The sequence below is a fragment of the Moschus berezovskii genome, chromosome 12 (genome assembly GCF_049115385.1).
Source record: "Moschus berezovskii isolate FMDL1 chromosome 12, NW_MosBer_1.0, whole genome shotgun sequence".
NCBI classification, from domain to species: Eukaryota; Metazoa; Chordata; class Mammalia; order Artiodactyla; family Moschidae; genus Moschus; species Moschus berezovskii.
Window position 1 is genome coordinate 33,890,502 of NC_142471.1, and position 21,678 is coordinate 33,912,179.

At 43.7% G+C, this 21,678-nt stretch overlaps 1 protein-coding gene across 15 annotated transcripts in view; it reads right to left on the reverse strand.

The window, feature by feature from the left end:
* Positions 1-21,678, reverse strand: part of KCNMA1 (potassium calcium-activated channel subfamily M alpha 1) — a 775,740-nt gene that overhangs the window by 367,021 nt on the left and 387,041 nt on the right. For all 15 annotated transcript variants that reach the window (XM_088842052.1, XM_088842055.1, XM_088842056.1 and 12 more), the window contains one exon: positions 18,789-18,850. In XM_088842052.1, coding sequence (XP_088698178.1) covers positions 18,789-18,850 — 62 coding nt within the window. The remainder of the gene's footprint in view (positions 1-18,788; positions 18,851-21,678) is intronic.

Consider the following 21,678-nt stretch of genomic DNA (forward strand, 5'->3'; position numbering starts at 1 on the left):
TATTAAAAAGCAGAGACATTACTTTGCCAACAAAGGTCTGTCTAGTCAAGGCTATGGTTTTTCCAGTGGTCATGTATGGATGTGAGAGTTGGACTGTGAAGAAAGCTGATCACCAAAGAATTGATGCTTTTGAACTGTGGTGTTGGAGAAGACTCTTGAGAGTCCCTTGGACTGCAAGGAGATCCAATCAGTCCATCCTAAAGGAGATCAGTCCTGGGTGTTCATTGGAAGGACTGATGCTAAAGCTGAAACTCCAATACTTTGGCCACCTCATGCAAAGAGTTGACTCACTGGAAAAGACTCTGATGCTGGGAGGGATTGGGGGTGGGAGGAGAAGGGGACGACAGAGAATGAGATAGCTGGATGGCATCACCGACTCAATGGACATGAGTTTGAGTGAACTCCGGGAGTTGGTGATGGACAGGGAGGCCTGGCATGCTGTGATTCATGGGGTCACAAAGAGTCGGACACGACTGAGCAACTGAACTGACTGACTGATACAGTTGTCCCAGCATCTTTTTAAAAAACATACTACTCTTTCCACAGTGAATGATTTTGGCACCTCATCAAAAATCAATCAACTATAAATGTATGGGTTTTATTTTGAATTATGAGTTCTAGTTTGTTAACCTACATATTCAGAATGACTTTTAAAAGCAGAAATTACATGATTTCTCTCTCAATAAAACAGCTCACCCCCATCACAAATCACACTCTATTCCAAAGGTTCTTACCCAGGGGCCACAAATTCCCAAGAGGTCCTAGAATAATATTCAGGAAGTCCACCAACTTGGATGAGAAAAATTACATCTTTACTTTTATGAACCTCTAACTCAGATGTGGCATTTCTTTATATGTAAATAAAAATGTGAGCAGCAAACTAGAAGAGTATTAATCATACTTCTGACTTTGTTAGCAATAAAAATCCCAGATATTTACATGTAGGATTATAACTGATGCGCATATCTCAAAATATCATTTACATTAATCCTACTTTAAAATTATAGGAGTGTATTAGAACCATTGCTCTTGATCTTCATAATAATGCACTAATCAAGAGGCACATTCAATAATGAACTTGTTTTTTTATATTATGATAATGGCATTTCAATATAATTGGTTTTCTTACAATCCAGTGTTTTTATATTATGCATTTATAAATATTCTGAGAGGTGGGGTCATAGTCTTCACAAGACCACCGAAGGACTCCTCAGCACATAACAAGCTGCTGCTGCTGCTGCTGCTAAGTCACTTTAGTCGTGTCCGACTCTGTGTGACCCAATAGATGGAAGCCCACCAGGCTCCCCCTTCTCTGGGATTCTCCAGGCAAGAACACTGGAGTGGGTTGCCATTTCCTTCTCCAATGTGTGAAAGTGAAAAGTGAAAGTGAAGTCACTCAGTCATGTCCAACCCTCAGCGACCCCACGGACTGCAGCCTACCAGGCTCCTCCATCCATGGGATTTTCTAGGCAATAGTACTGGAGTGGCTTGACATAACAAGCTAAGAAACCCCAATTTTTCCATTACCAGTTTTACCTTCTTTACAGCAAGGATCATCAAGTTAAATTATTTATTTGTTGACATGTTTATTGTCTGTGTTCCTCTGACACTACAATTGGTTAGTGTCTAGTACTTAATGTAGTACCTGGCACATAATAGCCATTCAATAAATATTTATTGAGTTAATTACTGAATCATCAGTCATTTTCTAAACAAGAATGAAATCATCATCTTAATGAAAATAAAAATTACCCATACCAAGCTAGTGATGTATAATTCACACTGAAAATAATTTCACATTTATATTATCATCAGATTTAATAAGTGCCACTATGTCCTATGTCCTGTAGTAAGTGCTTTATGTGCAGTGTCTCATTTACTGTTCTCAGAACTAAGGAGCCAGAATGGTTATTATCCATATTTACAGTTGTGGAAATAAAGGCTCAGAGCAGTTATATTCTTCCCAAGGTCACAGAGCTAGTAAGTAACAGAGTCAGGATTTTGTAACCAGATCTACCTGCCTCCAGATTATCAGTTTTTTGTTTTTCTCTAACTACAACAAAACACCTCTAGGAGGACTAAAATAGGAATTTCAGAGAAAAAGAGGGGGATTTTTCTGATTGTCCAATTGAGAAAGCTGAGATCCTATAAAGTTAAGAAATATGCCCTAGGATGTAGAATTTAGCAGAAATTTCCAATAAAATGTTCTTTCCACTGTCCTGTTTATGAGCCACAGCAGAAAAACCCCTCAGCAAAAATATAGCAAAACTAGGTGCTAATGGATTGCCTCACATGAAAGGATGAATTTTTGAAAAGGTTTATTTTGCAGGCACAATTAATACTAATAGGCATTAAGCTGAAGTCTGTTCTTTGCTTTCCTGGGGTCCAGTTTGCTTCTCTAAATATTAGGGCTCGGCCTCATTTGGGACATTAAGCACTTCATTAAGCTGAAATCCAAGTTAATTTGATTGCACAATTACAAACTGTCCCTGGCTGGGGATTGTCTCATTTGTCAGGTGGCAAGAGGGCAGCATGGCCTGATGATATGCCAGATCCGCATTTTATCCCCAGCTTGAGGTCTCAGTGTTTTCTGGTTTTGACCTCATCAAGCCTTATGGTAAGGAAGTTAAACTGGAGCAGGAAGACAGATGCTCTCCTTACCAAATCTGTTGAGGGCACCTGGAGGCCCATCCACTGGGTCTGCAAAAGGACAGGGCACAGGAAGAATGCTGGTCACTTTGAGACGGCAGCAAATGGGGTCAAAGCAGGGGCCCGCTGTGCCCAGGGCAGCTGTCCCGTGAGGAGCACACCTCCAGCAGCCCCCTTCCTGGCTCCCGTGCCCAGTCTCATTTTTACCAGCTGCAGGCTCACCAGACAGATTATTCAGCTTGGGTGTAGGTGGGTGCCAAGGAGATGGATAATCATGTTCAATGTGATTTGCTGACATTAACAGACCCTGGAAACACCACATCTTGTAAAGTAGCATTTCCCTCTCCTCTGCTATTCATGGATATAGTCAAAGGACCCATTCCCAGCCTTCTCCAAGAGAGACCCCTTCTCCAGCCAGCCCAGTCCCTCCACTGATTCAGCTGCAAAGATGTCAGCCTTGCCCAAGAGATGTCTGCCCTTGGCCATCAGCTGCTGGGAGGCAATCTCTCTGCCTTTAGGACGTCATGTCTGAACAAAGTCTTTTGAGGGTCTTGGGTCAGCCAGGTGGGAACAGTAAGATTGGGAGTAGGGAAAGGGTGGTAAACCACATGAGGAAGTCCAACAATGTGATAGATATATGGTGGAGGCTTTGGGTCAGGTGGAAGCTGTCAAGCTCCAGCGTGGCTGAAGAAGGTCAGCCAACACAAGTTTACGTGACTGAGTCCCAATAAAAACTCTGAACACCAAGGCTCAGTGAACTTCCCAAGTTTGCAGAATTCCTCACATGTTGTCACACATCAGCACTAGAAAAGTATCACTGTCACGACTCCAGAGGGAGAGAACAGTGTGGAAGCTCTGTGTTTAGCACTTCCCTGGGTTGGTCTGCCCTGTGTGCCTCTTCCCTTGGCTGATTTTAATCTATACCCTTTCCTGGTAGTAAATTGGTTGTGAGCATAACAGCTTTCAGTGAGTTGTACGGTCCTTCTAACAAGTCAGGGGTGGTTTAGGGAGCTCCCTGAACTTGCAGTTGGTGTCAGAAATGAGTGGTCCTGTGGACAGCTCACCTTCCCTGCTTCTTCTGTATTATCTAATCTCCACCCATGCCTGGGGACCCAGATCTAGTCTTCTTTCCTACCTGAAGATGTCCTAAATTACTGCAGCCCAGAAAGCATGCCGTCTCCTGGACTTAAAGCTAGTGTTTCTCAAACCACTTTTTAGCAAAACCCAAATGAAGAAATGTATCTTACATTACAAACCAGCACACACCTATGTGTATATATTATATAGAGATCTGTGTACATAATTGAGAGAAAATTTTCATATAATCACATTGATCTTCCCAAGTATTTTTATCTAAATCTATTCAATCTCCTTTAAAAAAAAAAAAAAAGATGCTTGCTGTGTCCCACTCTATTGCTTTTACAAATTAGTAATGAATTGAGACTTGCAATTTTAAGAAACTCAGGTCTTGCCCACTACCTCGATAATTAACCACATGGCTGCTTTGTAATACATCTTGTTTTTTTCCCTTAACTTTAATGTGTCCACACCTTGTCCCTTTAAAGAAATGATTAAAAGTTTCAAAATAAACCTCAAAAGGAAAATAACAATATTTAATACATTTTTGGCCACCTTCATGCTAGGCAGTGTACTAAGAGCTTTTACATGCATCACCTAATTCTTTCCGCACAGTACTCCAAGGAAAGTAATATCGTCATCCTTCATCACCATTTTCACACCATTTTACAAGTTTGGAGAGGTTAACCAGCTTACCCAAAGACACACAGCACTAAAGAGGCAGAGCAAGATGAAGCCCAGGAAGGTCAGATTCCAGAGCCTGCTGCTAACCACCAGGAAGCACTGTCTTTCCTTTCCACCCATTCTCATTTCCAGCCAGAGCTCCCAGATAACCTTGCTGCCCCTCACTAGACAGGGCATTGCCTACACACATGAATGCAGAGGCCTGGCCCAGTCAGCTCAGGAAAGAGAGAGCTGGCAAAAGTTTCCTCCTCAGTCAATGCTCTTTTTAAGCAAGGGTCAGTAACCTTCTGCCTGCATGCAGCCCTGCATGCAGGCCTGTCCGTCACGGTTCCCCTCATTCATCTCCAGGAAATCTCTATCTTCCAGAACTCCAGTCACCCCTGCCTGCTTCTCCCCACCCCTCCCGCCTTCCCCGCACCAATTAAATGGTCACGATCGACCAGCTTGAAGACAGGTTAAGGCAGCAAGGAATCTGAGGAAGGCAGGGAATTCAGGGGAGATGGGGATTCTCTAAGAAGCTGCTCTGCTGTTCTCTGTCAAACTGGTCTAAAGACAGGTTGGATGTGTCCACAATGATCCCCCGCGACTCTAACAGTAGAGAAGAGTCACAGTCTTGCAGAGAGGTGGCAGCTGTTTTCTGCATCTGTTTGGGCACCCCAATGATGCCCAGGTCCTGTGCCCCAGAGCTGCATCTCAGAAGGAGTGGTTTTGACTGGAGATTATTTGCATATTTGGCTCATAGCTCAAGGAGGAAAACTGCCCCTAAAAACAGATGCAAACTCACAATGTATAAGAGAGGCAGAACACAGTGTTTAGGCTCTGCCCTTTAGATCCATCTCACTTTACATACTGCTTCCTGAGTTGCTTGGTATTAGAGGAATAGCTGGGAAGTCTAGGGCCTCCCTTCCCTAGTCACATCAGCACTACCCCTACACTTTCAAGATTTCAAATGCAACGAGGGAAGGGGTATGACCCAAGGAGAGGTATACACCACAGAGAGACTCACACGGAGACTTGTCTTGTATGCCCAGGAAGGGGCAGGTTCCCAATCAGTCTTTACTTTGGGTATGAAGACTGCCCTCTGCCATGTGATCTTAATGGCAGGAAAACAAACAAACAAAAAAACACGGAGTGAGTGAGCAGGTAAGACTACCCTAACAGAGCAGGAATCCTTAACATGGGTCCACAGACTAACTTGAGAATCCTTGACAAGCAAAAATTCCTATAGCACTCATCAAATTGACCCACAAAAGAACCATCACCATCATGCACGGCAATGCACACACACTTGCGATCATCTGATTGGCTGCAGCTCCCAACTCTCACCCATTTGTGCCTCCTTCAAGCATATACACACACATGCACAAAACACCAAGGCACCAAGTACCCTCTCCTTGCCTATCTCCCAGCCTCACCACATACTTGATAACAGATTGTGCTCGAAGGCACAGACAGGCTGCATGGCTCAATTATTAATGCTGCTCTTTACAGACCTTGTCTTATTATTGCTGTTCATGCTATTAGGAAGAGGGAAAAATCCTTAATGCAGTCCTCGCCCATTTCCTCCTGCTGCTAGAGGAAAAAAACATGTGCCAGGTGGAGTCACCTAATAGCATCATGTTTTCACCTTTCTCTGCAGACAGTACCTGCAGTTTCCTCTAGGGCATCAAGATCAAGTGTATCTCCAACTAGGCTATGGACTCATTTTCTGTGGGGACTGGGAAGGCAAGGTAAAAACACCAGCTGTCAAAGGAAGAAATGGGGACTGTGTCTGAATAGGATGTCTGCATGAACATGAATATGGGTAGAGTATGTTAACAGGTAGACCCTGGAGCCCTACATATGATTTCCTCCTGAGAGAATCACAATCAGTGAAAATTCAGGAAATGGAGCCATAGTTCAGACTTGAGACCATATATGGAAAGGAAGGTTCAGAGATGCTATGCTATATTTTGTACTTGAAGGGGTCACAGTGTAAGAATTTCATGAACTGACTCTAATGCTCAGCAAATTGGGAACTTTAAGGTTGATGGAATACACCCAGGGTTTATCTATATTAACCCATGCTTTTATACCAACCAAAAAAATCACGATGGTGTGATCACTGACCTAGAGCCAGACATCTTGGAATGTGAAGTCAAGTGGGCCTTAGAAAGCATCACTACGAACAAAGCTAGTGGAGGTGATGGAATTAAAGTTGAGCTATTTCAAATCCTAAAAGATGATGCTGTGAAAGTGCTGCACTCAATATGCCAGCAAATTTGGGAAACTCAGCAGTGGCCACAGGACTGGAAAAGGTCAGTCTTCATTCCAATCCCAAAGAAAGGCAATGCCAATGAATGCTCAAACTACCGCACAACTGCACTCATCTCACACACTAGTAAAGTCATGCTCAAAATTCTTCAAGCCAGGCTTCAGCAATACGCGAACTGTGAATTTCCAGATGTTCAAGCTGGTTTTAGAAAAGGCAGAGGCGTCAGAGATCAAATTGCCAACATCTGCTGGATCATGGAGAAAAGCAAAAGAGTTCCAGAAAAACATCTATTTCTGCTTCATTGACTATGCCAAAGTCTTTGACTGTGTGGATCACAATAAACTGTGGAAAATTCTGAAAGAGATAGGAATACCAGACCACCTGACCTGCCTCTTGAGAAACCTGTATGCAGGTCAGGAAGCAACAGTTAGAACTAGACATGGAACAACAGACAGGTTCCAAATAGGAAAAGGAGTATGTCAAGGTTGTATATTGTCACCCTGCTTATTTAACTTATATGCAGAGTACATCATGAGGAACGCTGGGCTGGAAGAAGCACAAGCTGGAATCAAGATTGCCGGGAGAAATATCAATAACCTCAGATATGCAGATGATACAACCCTTATGGCAGAAAGTGAAGAGGAACTCAAAAGCCTCTTGATGAAAGTGAAAGAGGAGAGTGAAAAAGTTGGCTTGAAGCTCAACATTCAGAAAACGAAGATCATGGCATCTGGTCCCATCACTTCATGGGAAATAGATGGGGAAACAGTGGAAACAGTGTCAGACTTTATTTTTTTGGCTCCTAAATCACTGCAGATGCTGATTGCAGCCATGAAATTAAAACACACTTACTCCTTGGAAGGAAAGTTATGACCAACCTTGATAGTATATTAAAAAGCAGAGACATTACTTTGCCAACCAATGTCCGTCTAGTCAAGGCTATGGTTTTTCCCGTGGTCATGTATGGATGTGAGAGTTGGACTGTGAAGAAAACTGATTGCCGAAGAATTGATGCTTTTGAACTGTGGTGTTGGAGAAGACTCTTGAGAGTCCCTTGGACTGCAAGGAGATCCAACCAGTCCATCCTAAAGGAGATCAATCCTGGGTGTTCATTGGAAGGACTGACGCTAAAGCTGAAGCTCCAATACTTTGGCCACCTCATGCAAAGAGTTGACTCACTGGAAAAGACTCTGATGCTGGGAGGGATTGAGGGCAGGAGAAGAAGGGGACGACAGAGAATGAGATGGCTGGATGGCATCACTGCCTCGATGGAGGTGGGTTTGAGTGAACTCTGGGAGTTGGTGATGGACAGGGAGGCCTGGCATGCTGTGACTCATGGGGTTGCAAAGAGTTGGACATGACTGAGCGACTGAACTGAACTGATGTTAAAAATTAAACCAAGTTTCAAATGTGCCCATTTAGCCAAGTAAGTCAGAAAATAATCTTGAGCAATTATCAATGACACACTTAGTATAGTCAACTCTCTTTTGGTCAAGTAATGCACTAGTAGAACAGACAGACTTGGACCTTTATTTCTTATAAATAATCTGACAATTTAAGGGGGTTATGTTCGTTTCCATTTATGTCCTGGAAAATAGACTCTTGTGACTTAGCAACCATGTTTAAAAAGCTCTTGCAGTTCTTACATAAACAGAGTGCATGTTTATGAGGTCCTAACAGTGTTATTTTCAGGGATGACGTAGACTTAGTGATACGTGTCTTTGGGGATTTACAGTAAGTTGTGGGTGATTTGTTGCTGCAACATACAGTATTTGTCTAGAGAAAGGTGGACATTCACTTATGCAGCATTTGGAAACATGTTAAATGGGAAACAAGCTGGGGCTTGCTCGCCAAGGAGAGAAAAGGGCCCATTTTTGGGAATCAGAAGACCAAGAGTTAAGAATATTTTCTGGCACTCAGGGATCAGAGCTAATTCAAGACCAGAAAGAGAGACAGTTTAGAAAAGAGATTGAAAACGGCCTACAGAGATGTTTTGTTTGGCCTGTAGAGTACTTTTAAAAGTGGTAGAGTCATGGGCAATATTTTAAAACTGAAGATTCAACATGAAAGCCCACTTTCTTCTCTTTTCCTTGAAACAGGGAAGATGTGCCTGCACAAGTCTGCATTTTTGCTTGGGGACAATCAGTTGGGAAGTTATTTCAGGGATGGCTCAGGCTCTCAGCTCATCCTGGTCCTCACATATCTGCCTGCCTCATTTCTAACATCTGTCCACCCCTTTCCACTTAAGCTTGCACACCTCAGTACAGGAGGTGTACTTTTGACTGTGGCACTTTCAGTGAACTGATCTCTTACACTGGCAAGACTCATTTTCAGATATAAGGATGGACAAAGCACATGTGTCTTCAAAACTCAACAGAAAAGCAAGACTATTAGGTTTGGGTTTTTTTTAATGGACATATCTATAGGGGTCATTTTTTTAAGTGATATAAAATAACATTACTATTTCCCAAAGCCAAGTCATAAGACAAGGTTTGAAATGGAATGTTTGTTTTTATTTTCTCATTTGAAACAATTAGATGACACTGGGAGGGCTGTGGTATAAAGCATCTGTCTCTGGGCATGTTTTCTTATCTGTGAAATTTTCCAGACGGTTGGGACTGACAGGGAGGGAGGGAAGGGAGCCAAATTCTCCATCAGGCACCGCAGACACAGTGCCGAGGACCCACCATGCTTCCAGCGACCCACAAAAATGGCTGAATTCCAATTTCTTCAAAATCAGAAGAAGAAAATAATAATGAATATGTCATAAGGACTCTAGCCTGGATTATACTTATCTTTATAGAAAAACAGTAGTAAAATATAACTTTTAGTATTCTTTACAGAGAAATGGACTTAAGAATGCAAAAGTACCCAGAGCCCCTGAAAATCACAGTGCAGCCCCCCAGGCAAATGTTAGTCTCCAGACCAGCATCTCAGGTTGAGCCGTGGTGGGTCTGCCCATAGCACGACCTCACTTAACCATGACTTTTGTCTCCCACCACATCTATGGATGCTCTGCATGTGGCAAATTCATAAGTGAGGCCCCTGTAAGGAACGTTACACCCAGACCTCCGTTTCAAAAAGATGGAACAGATGCCTTCCATCCAGTCACTTCTGGAAATTTCTAAGTAGAAATGTCCAAAGGTTTTCCACCACACACAATTGGAGAAGAGTATTACTGCCACCAGGGACAGTTTGCTTTTCTGATTCTGTTCTGCCATCCTGAAAGCATTCTCAACTTTTAATCTCAGTGGCCAATTTCGAGGCAGGGCTTCACTGGACTCAGTACATACTGAAAAGAAAATCCAAGAAGCCCAAAAGCACATGCCATAATAAGAGCCCCTTTTATGGATTACTTGAGTTGGTAGGGGGGGACTGACTTTTCTGTTTCCTCAACACAAAATCGCCCCAGACCCAAACACCCTATAAAACCCAGCTATCTTTTCAGCTTCTGAAACTTTAGCACTTGCTGTTAATAAAGCTCATTATTAGAAACTGATGATATATAGCCTAGTGATATCTCACTGGTTATCTTGTTTTGTTACCTTATTTGTCCTATATTCATGGCCGTACCCTCATGAAAATATTTATAATTTTAAAAGCTCAGTGGAAAAAAATCTAGCTTCATACATAGTATTTGAAACCACCAGTATCTAGAAAAATACCTCGCGTACAATCAGTACTTAATAGACGTCTATTACTTGACTGATGGGCTTCCCTGGTGGCTCAGATAGTAATGAATTTGCTTGCAATGCAGGAGACTCAGGTTTCATCCCTGGGTCGGGAAGATACCCTGGAGAAGAAATGGCTACCCACTCTTATTATTTTTGCCTGGAGAATTCCATGGACAAAGGAGCCTGGTGGGCTATATTCCATGGGGTCACAAAGAGTTCCTGATTGGTACCTTTAAGTTAAGTACACAGCTTTCAGCCCCATCTGTTATTATGATGAGACTGGGGGCTAAGCCTTCCATGCTATACTTTCCCATCCATTTATAAGTGAGACAAGATTGTCTCCTATATACACACATGCATGCACACCCACACACAAACATATACACTTCCTTCTCCCAAATTCTGGGAACAGTGACATGTATATCCAAAAAGTCCCAAGGGCATCCTTGCTGCAAGGGACTCTATTTTTACTCTACAAATGACTCATCGCTGACCAGGGTCTCCCCAAAGCTTCCTTTTGTCAGGCTGTCAGGAAGAAGGACAAGAAGAATAAAAGAAGAGGCAGAAGTCACATCTCCATTCCTGTCTGCAGCCCATAAACCCCATGATGAAGCTGTACCAGTCAACACCACACCTCAGAACAACCATGGTTGTGTTAAGCATGTGTTCTGCCCCTGTATTTGGATCAAACTGTTCTGAACTCTAATCTTTCCCTCCAGCTGGCTTTCACACTGATCTCTCAGCAGTTTCTGAATGCATTCCTGGCTGCAACTTTAGGTAAAGGACCAGAGCTGGGCAATAGGGAGACGATCCAGCCTCTGGAGGTATAAACACACACTAGTTGCAGAAGACATAAATAACTAACTGGGTCTGAAAGGGAATGCATCTTCTTCATTTGCCCTAAAACAATTCTTCTTTTTTTTTTTTAAAGCTAGAGGCCTAAAGGAGGGTCAGATAATCTGAGGCTTTCTTTTAAATTCTAGAGAGTAGTGAAAAGAGAAGAAATACTTCATTCTAATTTTGGAGAGTAGAGTACATATGGATTTATACACACAGTTATGAGATAGTGTTTTCACAGAGGAAACAAATGAGCAGTGGGGCAAAATGTACTCAAAAGTTATGTGTAACAAATTCCAAACAGGCCAGACCAATGCATTTAGCCCTGTCAACCTCCTAGAACAGAGCTGGACTCTTACCTCCTCTATGAAATAGTACACACACACACACACAAAGAAAAAGCAGGATCTTAAATTTAAGAAACTCAAAGCCTCATGCCAATGGGAATGAAATAAACTAATCCCAAGCACCCACCTGGCTGGGTTTGCTCTTTTACACCTGGGATTATCTGTTCTTTTCCATATCCCTAACATTTCCCCCAAGATGATGACAGCCTGAAAGTCCAGAATTGTATAAAAAATCATTATTGCTTCTGCTATTCAATGGATAATACTGTCACATCTTTGTCTTTTATTTAGAAACCAAAAATCAAGTAGAAAAGGGCCTGGAGGGAAGGACTTTGACTTCCTGCTCTAGTTCTGTCTGCGATTGGTTGGGTGACCTTAAGAAGGTCGCTTAACCCTCAGTCGGCAGGAGAGGATGCTGAGGCACGGAGAACATTACTGGGTGAACTCTGAAGCCTCGGCAAGTTCCAGCATTTTATTCTAAAGCTGCCTTTTGCAGCAAACCTGGAAGGTCTAGCTCCATCTTCCTTCCCACTCCTAACAGCCCTTGATTTTTGCCTCAGGAAATGCTGAAGATGAGCTGTTCCCTTGACGTTTCTAGCTGCTATTGCCTGTGGTACCTCTGCATCTCCTGCATAGTGAGTAGCAAGCAAGAAAGCCTAGACCCTTGTACAGCATGGAGGATGCAAGGAACAAGGTCGCTTACCCTCTCGGCATATCCTCCACCTGTCTTCTCTACCAGGTTTAAAGCCCACTGATATAAAAAGGGCAATTTGCAAAAACCATGTCCAAGAATCGAGGGTTGCTATTTAAGGTTAAATTGCGAACGAGGGCAGGACTTCCCATTGGGAGTTATTTACAGCCGCTTTGCCCCTAAGGCGTCTCCTCTCCCCCAGCCCTCTTTTTGTGGGCAGGCCCCCTCCACCATCTGACACGCCATTCTTTCAACAGCTGCTGGCTCTCCTGTTGTGTTCCCTTCACAGATGTGCAGTGCTGTTCTGAACATCCTGCCCTTGAACTTTCCCTACCCATAATTTTCCAAACCAAAGCCTGGCAATAAAAATGTCAGTGAGGGATGGAGAAAATTGGGGGGAGTATTTAAAAAGGAAAAGGGAAAAATAGGGAGATGCTTTACACACACAGGGATCTGTGTTGAATTCCTCCACAAAGATTTAAATGCATGCCACGATGTCTTGAAAAGGGCATGAACGTGGGGAGCTGGAGCCAATTTTTCAGAACGTAACCTAGAAAGACCAGGTTCCATAAAGGAGCTGGGTCCAGAATAAATGGTGAGCTGCCTTTTCGGTGCTACAGGCTGCGCAGCTGCTCCTGCTGTGGGGGTGGGGGTGTGCTACTGGTGGCAATGGAAGTAGCATTCATGGTCCTTTGCAGGTTACAGCGTACTGTTGTGGAAGTAACCTACATTGTCCTCACAGGTCTGCCAGGTGCCTGCTCGAGGTCAACACCTGTGTATGTGATAGGTAATAACAAGACCAGAGTTGGAGGCTAGATATATTACGTGGTTTCGAAGACCTACACAGAAACCTATTTGGGATCAAATTTTCCGAAGGTCCCCCGGTTTGATGTACACACAACACACTAACGAACTCTTAAGCACACAACACAGAACTGTAACAGATTAACTCTATCCTGAAACCCTCTAAAGAGACAAAAGAAACTAATGGGGAAGCAGAGCCTCTCTGGTTATCTCCTCTTAACCAGCCAAATAACAGGCTCAGAGACCTAGGTAAGGATGGGAAGGCAAAGGGGCTTTCCACCAGGAAAGAATTCAATTAGTGGGAGGGGTCTTTAAAAAACAATCAGCTTTCCCTGTTCTTTGCTAACTTAATCTTACTCCATCACAAAATGCTGCCTCTTGACCGAAAGAGAAGACATTCTTTTCTGAGCCATAGTTTAGAAAGAAATGAATCAAGGCTCAAACAGACATCAGACAGTGCATGGTCCAAACACCCCACGTCCCAGTGAGGAAGCTCACAGGACCCTTGTAAGCACGGCTGCCTTGCAGACTTGGCCCCAAAGGTGTGGAACGGGGAGATGGAGAACAAAACAAGAAACAAGACAGATGAGTTGGCAGGACGAGGCTATGTAACCTCTCCTGTAACATCTACTGAACCCACGTAGACACTTCCACATCTGGAATTTTACTCCTTGACTTGGAAGTGAGGTGACTTTAGACGTGTGGATTCAAATCCTAGCTCCAGGACTTACTAGTTACTTGGTTTTGGGCAAATACTGAAGTTTCATCTGTAAAGTGGAAAAGGTCACAGTCCCCACCCTATCAAGTTGTCAGGACAATTCAATGAGACTGCACATATAATTAATTTTGAAGGGCTTAGCACCATACCTCAGCACACAGCTCGGGATCAGTGAATGTTCCTCTGCCCTCTCTTCCCTTTTAAGGAGAATTTCTAGGCAAAGGGATTAGAGGCCTGGCTGTGTAAAGATTCAGGTAGGTAGGTAAAATGGTAGAGTAACTAGCCAGTTCTACTAAAGCTCTGGGTATCCCCATTACATCAGTGATGCCCGTGCTATTTTTAGAGACTACGAAAACAGTCTGGTCAATTTCTACTGCAGTCTTAAAGATAGTTTTCCTTAACCATACCTAACCATAAGCAATTTGGCCATGCGGAAAATATGCATCATGATCACAATGAAGTTGTCTCGAATGAATGAACTGAATATAAAATGAAAGAATAACTGAGTACAAACAATATTCTACGGACTGGGGTAAGGCCATTTTCACATGGTAACACTGTTTTCCTGGAATCTGGCCCTTGGATCAGATGCTCTCCAAAACGTGTGCCGCTGTTCCCTCCCCCCACACCCAATCCCCCACTGCCTAATGTCCACAACCCTCCAGAACAGCACTTCTGACACCAGAAGCAGAGAGCAAAGACCGATGAAATCAGCAGGTGCCCCTCACTGTGCGCCAGCCATTCTGGAGCAGATAAAGTCATTAAGGAAAATTTTAACAATGCATAACCTTTCAGCTTTACTCTGCTCACAGCAGGTAGCCTGCCTTTTAGAGACACAAGCCAGCAATGAAGTCACCAGCGAGCAGGACTTGACCTTCATTATCAGTGTGTGCAACGTTAAATATTCATAATCCACCTAACTGCAATGCAAGAAGTAGTGGAGTTTAAACACGAATCGAAGGAATAAATATCTTCACACAGGTTGAGTCATTTTTCCAAGAATGACCTTGGAAAAAATGCAAATACCCAGGCCCCTGAATCTCAGCCTCAGTTCCCTTGGAATTCTAGAGGCAGCAGGAACTTATACATTATGCAGTCCGTGGATCCTGCCCTCACACTGACATCTTTGGGTTTTCTTTTTTTAAGAGAAGAATTACTGTTCCCATGTCAAAGGGAGGAACTAGACAGGGATGGGACCAGCAACAGTGACATCACCCACAGGATGTCCAAGGGCACTTTTTGACTACGTTGTACAATTTTTAAAAAATCTTTGCTTCACAGATGATCAGAGTGTGTAGGAGTAAAAGGGATATGGGCATGGAGAGACATCAGAATTAGGAGCTGAAGCGCCTTAAATCAGGTACCTTTTAAAAAATGAAAGTCGTTAACAGAGTCAATCCTAAGAGTGCTCATCACAAGGAAGAAAAATGGTTTTTCTTTAGTTTTCTGTCTATATGAGATAATGGGTGTTCATTAAGCTTATTGTGGAAACTGTTTTATGACGTACATTAAGTCAAATCATTACGCTGTATACCTTAACTTACACAGGGCTGTGTGCCAATCATATCGCAATAAAACTAGGAGGAAAAAAAGAAGAAAAAGAAATGGAGTTCTCTGGGACAGTATCTGCCTCGTATGGCCATTTAGTGTTTTTTTTGGGGGGGGTGGAATTACTATGTGTGGTGGGCTTAATGCTTCTCTGTGACTGTTAAGGAACTGACATCTGTGTCCATCCAATCATTGGGTGGAAGAGACTGCTGCTGGGGTAATGAAACATAATGCTAACACAGTTTCATGTAATTCTCTTTGGCTTTCCAGACCAGGAACTCTGAGCACAATCTGTCTCAAGCAGATAGTAATCACTTGAGGCTGCATAAGTTATTCTTCTGTGGTGATCACTCTAAGAAAATTAAACCTAAAAAAGGGCTTCCCAAACCCCTGAATGAAAAAGACCTGTTTGGGGATCCATCTTGGCTTAACAATGGAAAAGGAAAGAAGTATAGAAGTCGTCTTTGGAAATGACTTACTCACTGCCTCTTGATGGTGAAATAAGCTTTGAAAGGTTAAGAAGATCATAAACCCACCAATGAAGACATTTATCTGAACTGCCTGTTTATTCATGCCACCTGCACTGACTGTCAGCCACAATGGCCAATGGAGTCTGTTTTCTACGTTAACGTGTATTTCTCGCACTATTTAAAGGGCCAGATGCAGAGAGCCACACACCTTGAACTTGAGCATCCCCCACCATTTTGGTTAAAACTCACTCAGAGAAGCCATTTCATGCACCATTGTCTCCCCAGTTAGGTTCACACAAGGGAAAGCCTATGCATTGTCTTTCATTTACTTGAAGGGCATAAATACTATAACTGAAATTCATTTGAGGAATACGAGGCACTTTTTTCCAGGGTGATGATTTAGCGTAACTTCCAAGAGATGCTTAAAGTTCTCTTTCCAAGATGCCCAGATGGCCAGCCAAACCACGAGTGTGTAAAACTGGTGACAGTTTTGAATGAAAGGGATGCATTTTAAGAGTTTATATTCTGCTTTCTTACTCGCTTTTCATTTGCATCTTATATGTGGATAGAACTTTTTATCTTGCTTACTATGCTTAATTATAATTTGTCTAATAGACTTTCTTTTTATTCTTGGGAATGAATCTGTGGCTTATCATGGAGGTTACCTTATAGCTTCTGCTTTAATTCATCCCCCTACTTATAGGGAGCATCTCTGCTGACTTTCCCCAGGAAGAGAGTAGACCCTTGGTATCGACTATACTGATGAGGTCACCCATAGACAGACTCCTGAGGTTTGACTTCAGAACCCAATGCAGTAATTCCAATGAAAAGTAGAAAGGGCTACACAAATAAACATACGATCGTCTTATAAACAAAGCTTCGCTATGCCAAACCACACAGTTTAGTGACAGACAAGAAAGACTGAAGTTAGGATGAGGCTAAAATAGTCCCCAGGGAGAGTGAGGACAGTCTTGGTTCTAAGAATCTTGGCATTTTCACTTGGAAAAACTGAGCACAGAACCAGAGGTCTATACATGGAATAGACTCTTTGCAAGTCCATGAAGGAAACCAGAACCAGAGAGGGTTCCCAGGGCTGGCTTTCCCAGGCTCAGCAGAATCACAGCTAAATCCAAAGGACACTGAGGTGGTGCAGGGGGCATCCAGGAAAGAGGGCTTTGCCTTGGGGAATTCTAGTCCCTTCCATCCTCTCACATGGAGCTGAGAACACCACACCCGACAGAGCAAAAGACCACTCCACAGTGGACACTGTAAAAAAGGACACAGTTCAGATCCATTTTACAAGAGCATTTTATTTCTGAGAAATACAGAGGAGCAAAAAAGGAGAGACAAGGAAAGAAGGCGCCAAGGTCCTTCTGACCAATCACCCCATTCACTTCCACGTAAGGGTTTGCCTGTCTGGGGCTCACAGACTACATGCCTGAAACTACTTCCTGAGCCCTGGCATGGAAGCTGACACAGTGTGCACTCCAAGACTTTTGAGAACACTCCTCAGCCCTGGGGGAGAAAATGGAGAAATAAGACAAGTGGCTCTAGAAGATATTCGGTCCAATTCAAATATGATCCAGAATTGTGAAGAGGAGATAGTTAAATGAGGCTTACCTTCAATGACATACCAGTTGGAGTTTTCCAAACTTAAAAAACTCTTTTCTCTCTTGGCCAGGAAGAGCTGATGGAAAAGTGCATGGAATCTCAATCCTGGAGGACATTTAAGAGTCCACCTGTGGCGGGCGAGGGCAGTCCAGACTTGTGCATGGGGATGGGCTGAAGGGCCGCTGATACTTTAGATATGGCCAATTCCCAGAGACAGGTGATGAGAGGAGATGTTTTCTTTATCTTCCCTGACATGATTTTGGCTCAGCACCCAAATGTACAAAATCCTTTGGCTGGTGACCAGTAACTCTGAGAAATTCAGAGTTTAGACATGCATGAAATTACTACCATCCTGAGCCACAGAAAAAGAACACTAAGCTCAGAATTCAGGCACACCAGGCTCTGAGCCAAAAGGGACACCAAGTAGGTTTCCTCAGATCAAACTCTAGCACCGAGGCGTACTAGGCTGAGAGTTCAGGGAATCAAAACCACTCTCACAGTGAACAATGCAGACAAAAAGCCTAAGGCCACCGTCAGGTGTCAGGTTCATGTCCCCACAGAAGGGAGTCAAACCAGCTCAGCTCCAGTTTCCCAGATGCTGTCAATTTCAAGCCTGTGACAGAACAGCTGCAACAAATGATGTACCAGTAGGAGTGGGGGTGACACCTGCAGGAACCAGGGCAGAACTGGCCACTACTGAGTAGCTTTGCTCAGTGCCCTCTCCTGCCTCAAAGAAAACCTTTTCTGTGTGTGACACAGACAGACCCCACCCCAGAGCACCAGCTCCCTCAGCTGGCACCCCAGGGGCCGGCATGAGTGTCCACTCTAGGAATTCTCAGATAGCCATGGGCCTCCACTCTGGGAGTTATCACAAACTCCTCTGTCCTATCTCCTTACCTTCACAAGTCAAGAAGCAACAGCTAGTGATGCTTCAGTTGAATATCCAGCTACCGGGGCAAAGGATAGCATCATGCTTTTTAAGTTGACCTCCAATAAGAGTAAAGCATTGGCAACCCTAATAAGAAAAGGATTCTAAACTGCCATGGCAAGCATAGCTCATACCCTCACTGGTTGGACACCATGACCCTCTCAGAGGTTGCAAATTCACATCAGAGAGCCCTCTTGACTTCTTTCTACCTTCAGTGCAAATACTGCACCAGGAAACAGCTATTTAAGCAGTAACAGCCAGCGAAAAAGCTTGATGACCCCGGATTCCTCTTTCACCCTCTTAGGACAGTATAATCAAAGTCGTCTTTCTCATGAGAGCTTGCTTTCCCATTCAGAAAATTAACACAGACAGCCCTGCTTTCCTCCAAAAGTCTTCCACACTCAAGGAGGCTCTTGCAAAGGTTGGTGTTAAAGATCAATGTAAAAGCTTGTGACTGTTTTAGAAAAGAGGGTAAGAAAACACACTGAATACTCACTTTGACGAGTCTATGAAGTATATTACAAGTGCACCAATGCTGAGGGCAAAGACTAAGACGACCTGCAAAAGAAGAGGAAAACGCCGTCACTTCAGGGCTGAACGCTGGGATGGTTACTGATTGATCTTGTGGGACACCCACCTGCAGCCTGGAAACATGGTGCTTTCGGGGGCCTGCCTGCCAGTGTCGTCCCCTTGCTGCACCCACAGACCCGCCCCTTCTGTTGGCTCCTCACATCACAGTGGACAGCAACCTCGCTGCTGGCCAACAGAGGTCAGGGCAGACTTCGGTATCCCTTGGCACCAGGTTTTATCTGGCCCTGTTATCTCAGAGTCCAACTTCCCCACAGCTGAAGTCAACAGACCTCAGTGGGAAAAGAGCAGGGAAAAACAACTGCAGTGATACAATATTTCCTATTATATGTGACCTAGGCCCCAAAGGAACTCAAAGATAGGGAGATCAACTTTTAACAGCTTTGCTGAGATAACTTACACACCATAAACACTCCCATCTTAAGTGTACAATTCAATAACTTTGAGTAAATTTACCAAATTGTGCAGGCAGTACATCTACTTTCAGAACATTTTCAACAGCCCAGTAAGATCCCTCATGTCCATTACAGTTAATACCTGTTCCTACAACCAGTCCATTCTAAAGGAGATCAATCCTGGGTGTTCATTGGAAGGACTGATGCTAAAGCTGAAACTGCAATACTTTGGCCACCTCATGCGATGAGTTAACTCACTGGAAAAGACTTTGATGCTGGAAAAGGATGGGGGCGGGAGGAGAAGGGAACGACAGAGAATGAGATGGCTGGATGGCATCACCGACTCTGTGGACATGAGTTTGAGTGAACTCCGGGAGCTGGTGATAGACAGGGAGGCCTGGCGTGCTGTGATTCATGGGGTCGCAGAGAGTCGGACACGACTGAGCGACTGAACTGAACTGAACCCCCAATCCTAAGTGAAGTGAAACTGTTCGTCACTTAGTCGTGTCCGACTCTGCAACCCCATGGTTTGTCCACATAATTCATTAGGCAAGAATACTATAGTGGGTTGCCATTCCTTTCTCCAGGGGATCTTCCCAACTCGGGTGTCAAACACGGGTCTCCTGCATTACAGGCAGATTCCTTATCATCTGAGCTACCAGGGAAGTCCAATCCCTAACAAACAATAATTTACTAACAAATAATAATAATAATTTACTAACTTACTTTCAGTTTCTATACAATAAATTTTAATCAAAAAGCACAAATTTGTTGTCTGTACAAATGTCCATACATGTGTGCTCGTATGCATGCATATTTATATTCACTGCCTGTGTGTGTGTGCGTGTGTGTGTGCGCACGCGTGCGTGTGGTTATATGACTTCTCAAGTATTCTGAAGATAGTTTTGGTGCAGGAAGCCAACTTAGGTAATAAGAGATCGGCCAGGTATATGTCAACCCTTGTTCTTCTTTACACTCTTCACTCAAAATTAATCACCACGAATACAAAAGACGGTTTTGGCATCTCTTTCAAAGAATACCTGTCACGCTAAAGTCTATCAAATGAATATGTAGCAGATGAGGCTGATGCTGACGCTTCTGTCCTCACTCAACATTCCAATTTATTTATCCTTTCATAAAGGAGACTAGGAGTGCAATTAGAAGGATGTACAAAAATAAAAAAGATGCCAAGAGCCAACAATGAAGTTTGAGAACCAAAAATAAACACCACCATCACATATAATGCCTGAGGCGGGGGTGGGGGAGGGGTGTGAAGTAAGTACCTGGCTGCTGCTGCTGCTGCTAAGTCACTTCAGTCGTGTCCGACTCTGTGCGACCCCATAGACGGAAGCCCACCAGGCTCCCCCATCCCTGGGATTCTCCAGGCAAGAACACTGGAGTGGGTTGCCATTTCCTTCTCCAATGTGTGAAAGTGAAAAGTGAAAGTGAAGTCGCTCAGTCGTGTCCGACCCTTAGCGACCCCACGGACTGCAGCCTACCAGGCTCCTCCATCCATGGGGTTTTCTAGATCCTAAAGGGACTGTGGGGTGAAGAGTGTCAAGAGGTGTCAGCCTCCTCAACCCACCTACAAATTGACATCCCTGTAGCATTAGCAGGTGGATGGATGTGAACCTCGATTTCCGTGATGATGAAACATAATTGAGTCATGTGTATGAGCGTGTGCATGCACGCACGTGTCAAATAGGCTGATAGAAACTGAACTCTGCATACATATTCACTTAAAACATTATACAATTTTGTGGAACTGTGTCCATTCATTCCATGGATGGTGGGCTACAAAGCAGACAACTGACATTTGAAACAACCAGACATTATAGAAGGAGTATGTATTTTCATAGCATCTGATGAATTCTCCTTATGAAAGGAAGCATTAAAACATTACTGGGGCTAACTGTATTCTTCCGTTTTGTTTTCAAAACTAAAACAGGCTCCAATTGAATTGAAGGAAACTCCTGCAGTCTGTCAGTAATTACCCATGGCCCAGGGCTAATCCCCACCACCACCCCTCCCTTCTGCCCCGCCCCTGCCAGCAGACTCACTTCAGTCCCCTCACACATTCATTTCTTGCACAGTTATACATAAAAACAAACAAAAACACCAACGGGCCTCTACTCTTCCCTCTATTATCTGAATGAGGCAGCAAATCAAATAGCATAAGATTAATTTTGATCTGTGCTGCTATTTCAGAGACATAAGCAGTTAGTTCCGGGCCCTGACCTCATTCTCAAAATGCTGCAAAGAGAAGGGGCATGGCCACATCAGAGAGAAAGGCCCTCCTCTTCAATCATAAACAGTTGATGCAAGACTAATTTCTATCAATTTGGCTGTGCTTGTGTGTGTGTGTGTGTGTGTGTGTGCGCATGTGCACACCTGTGAGTGCAG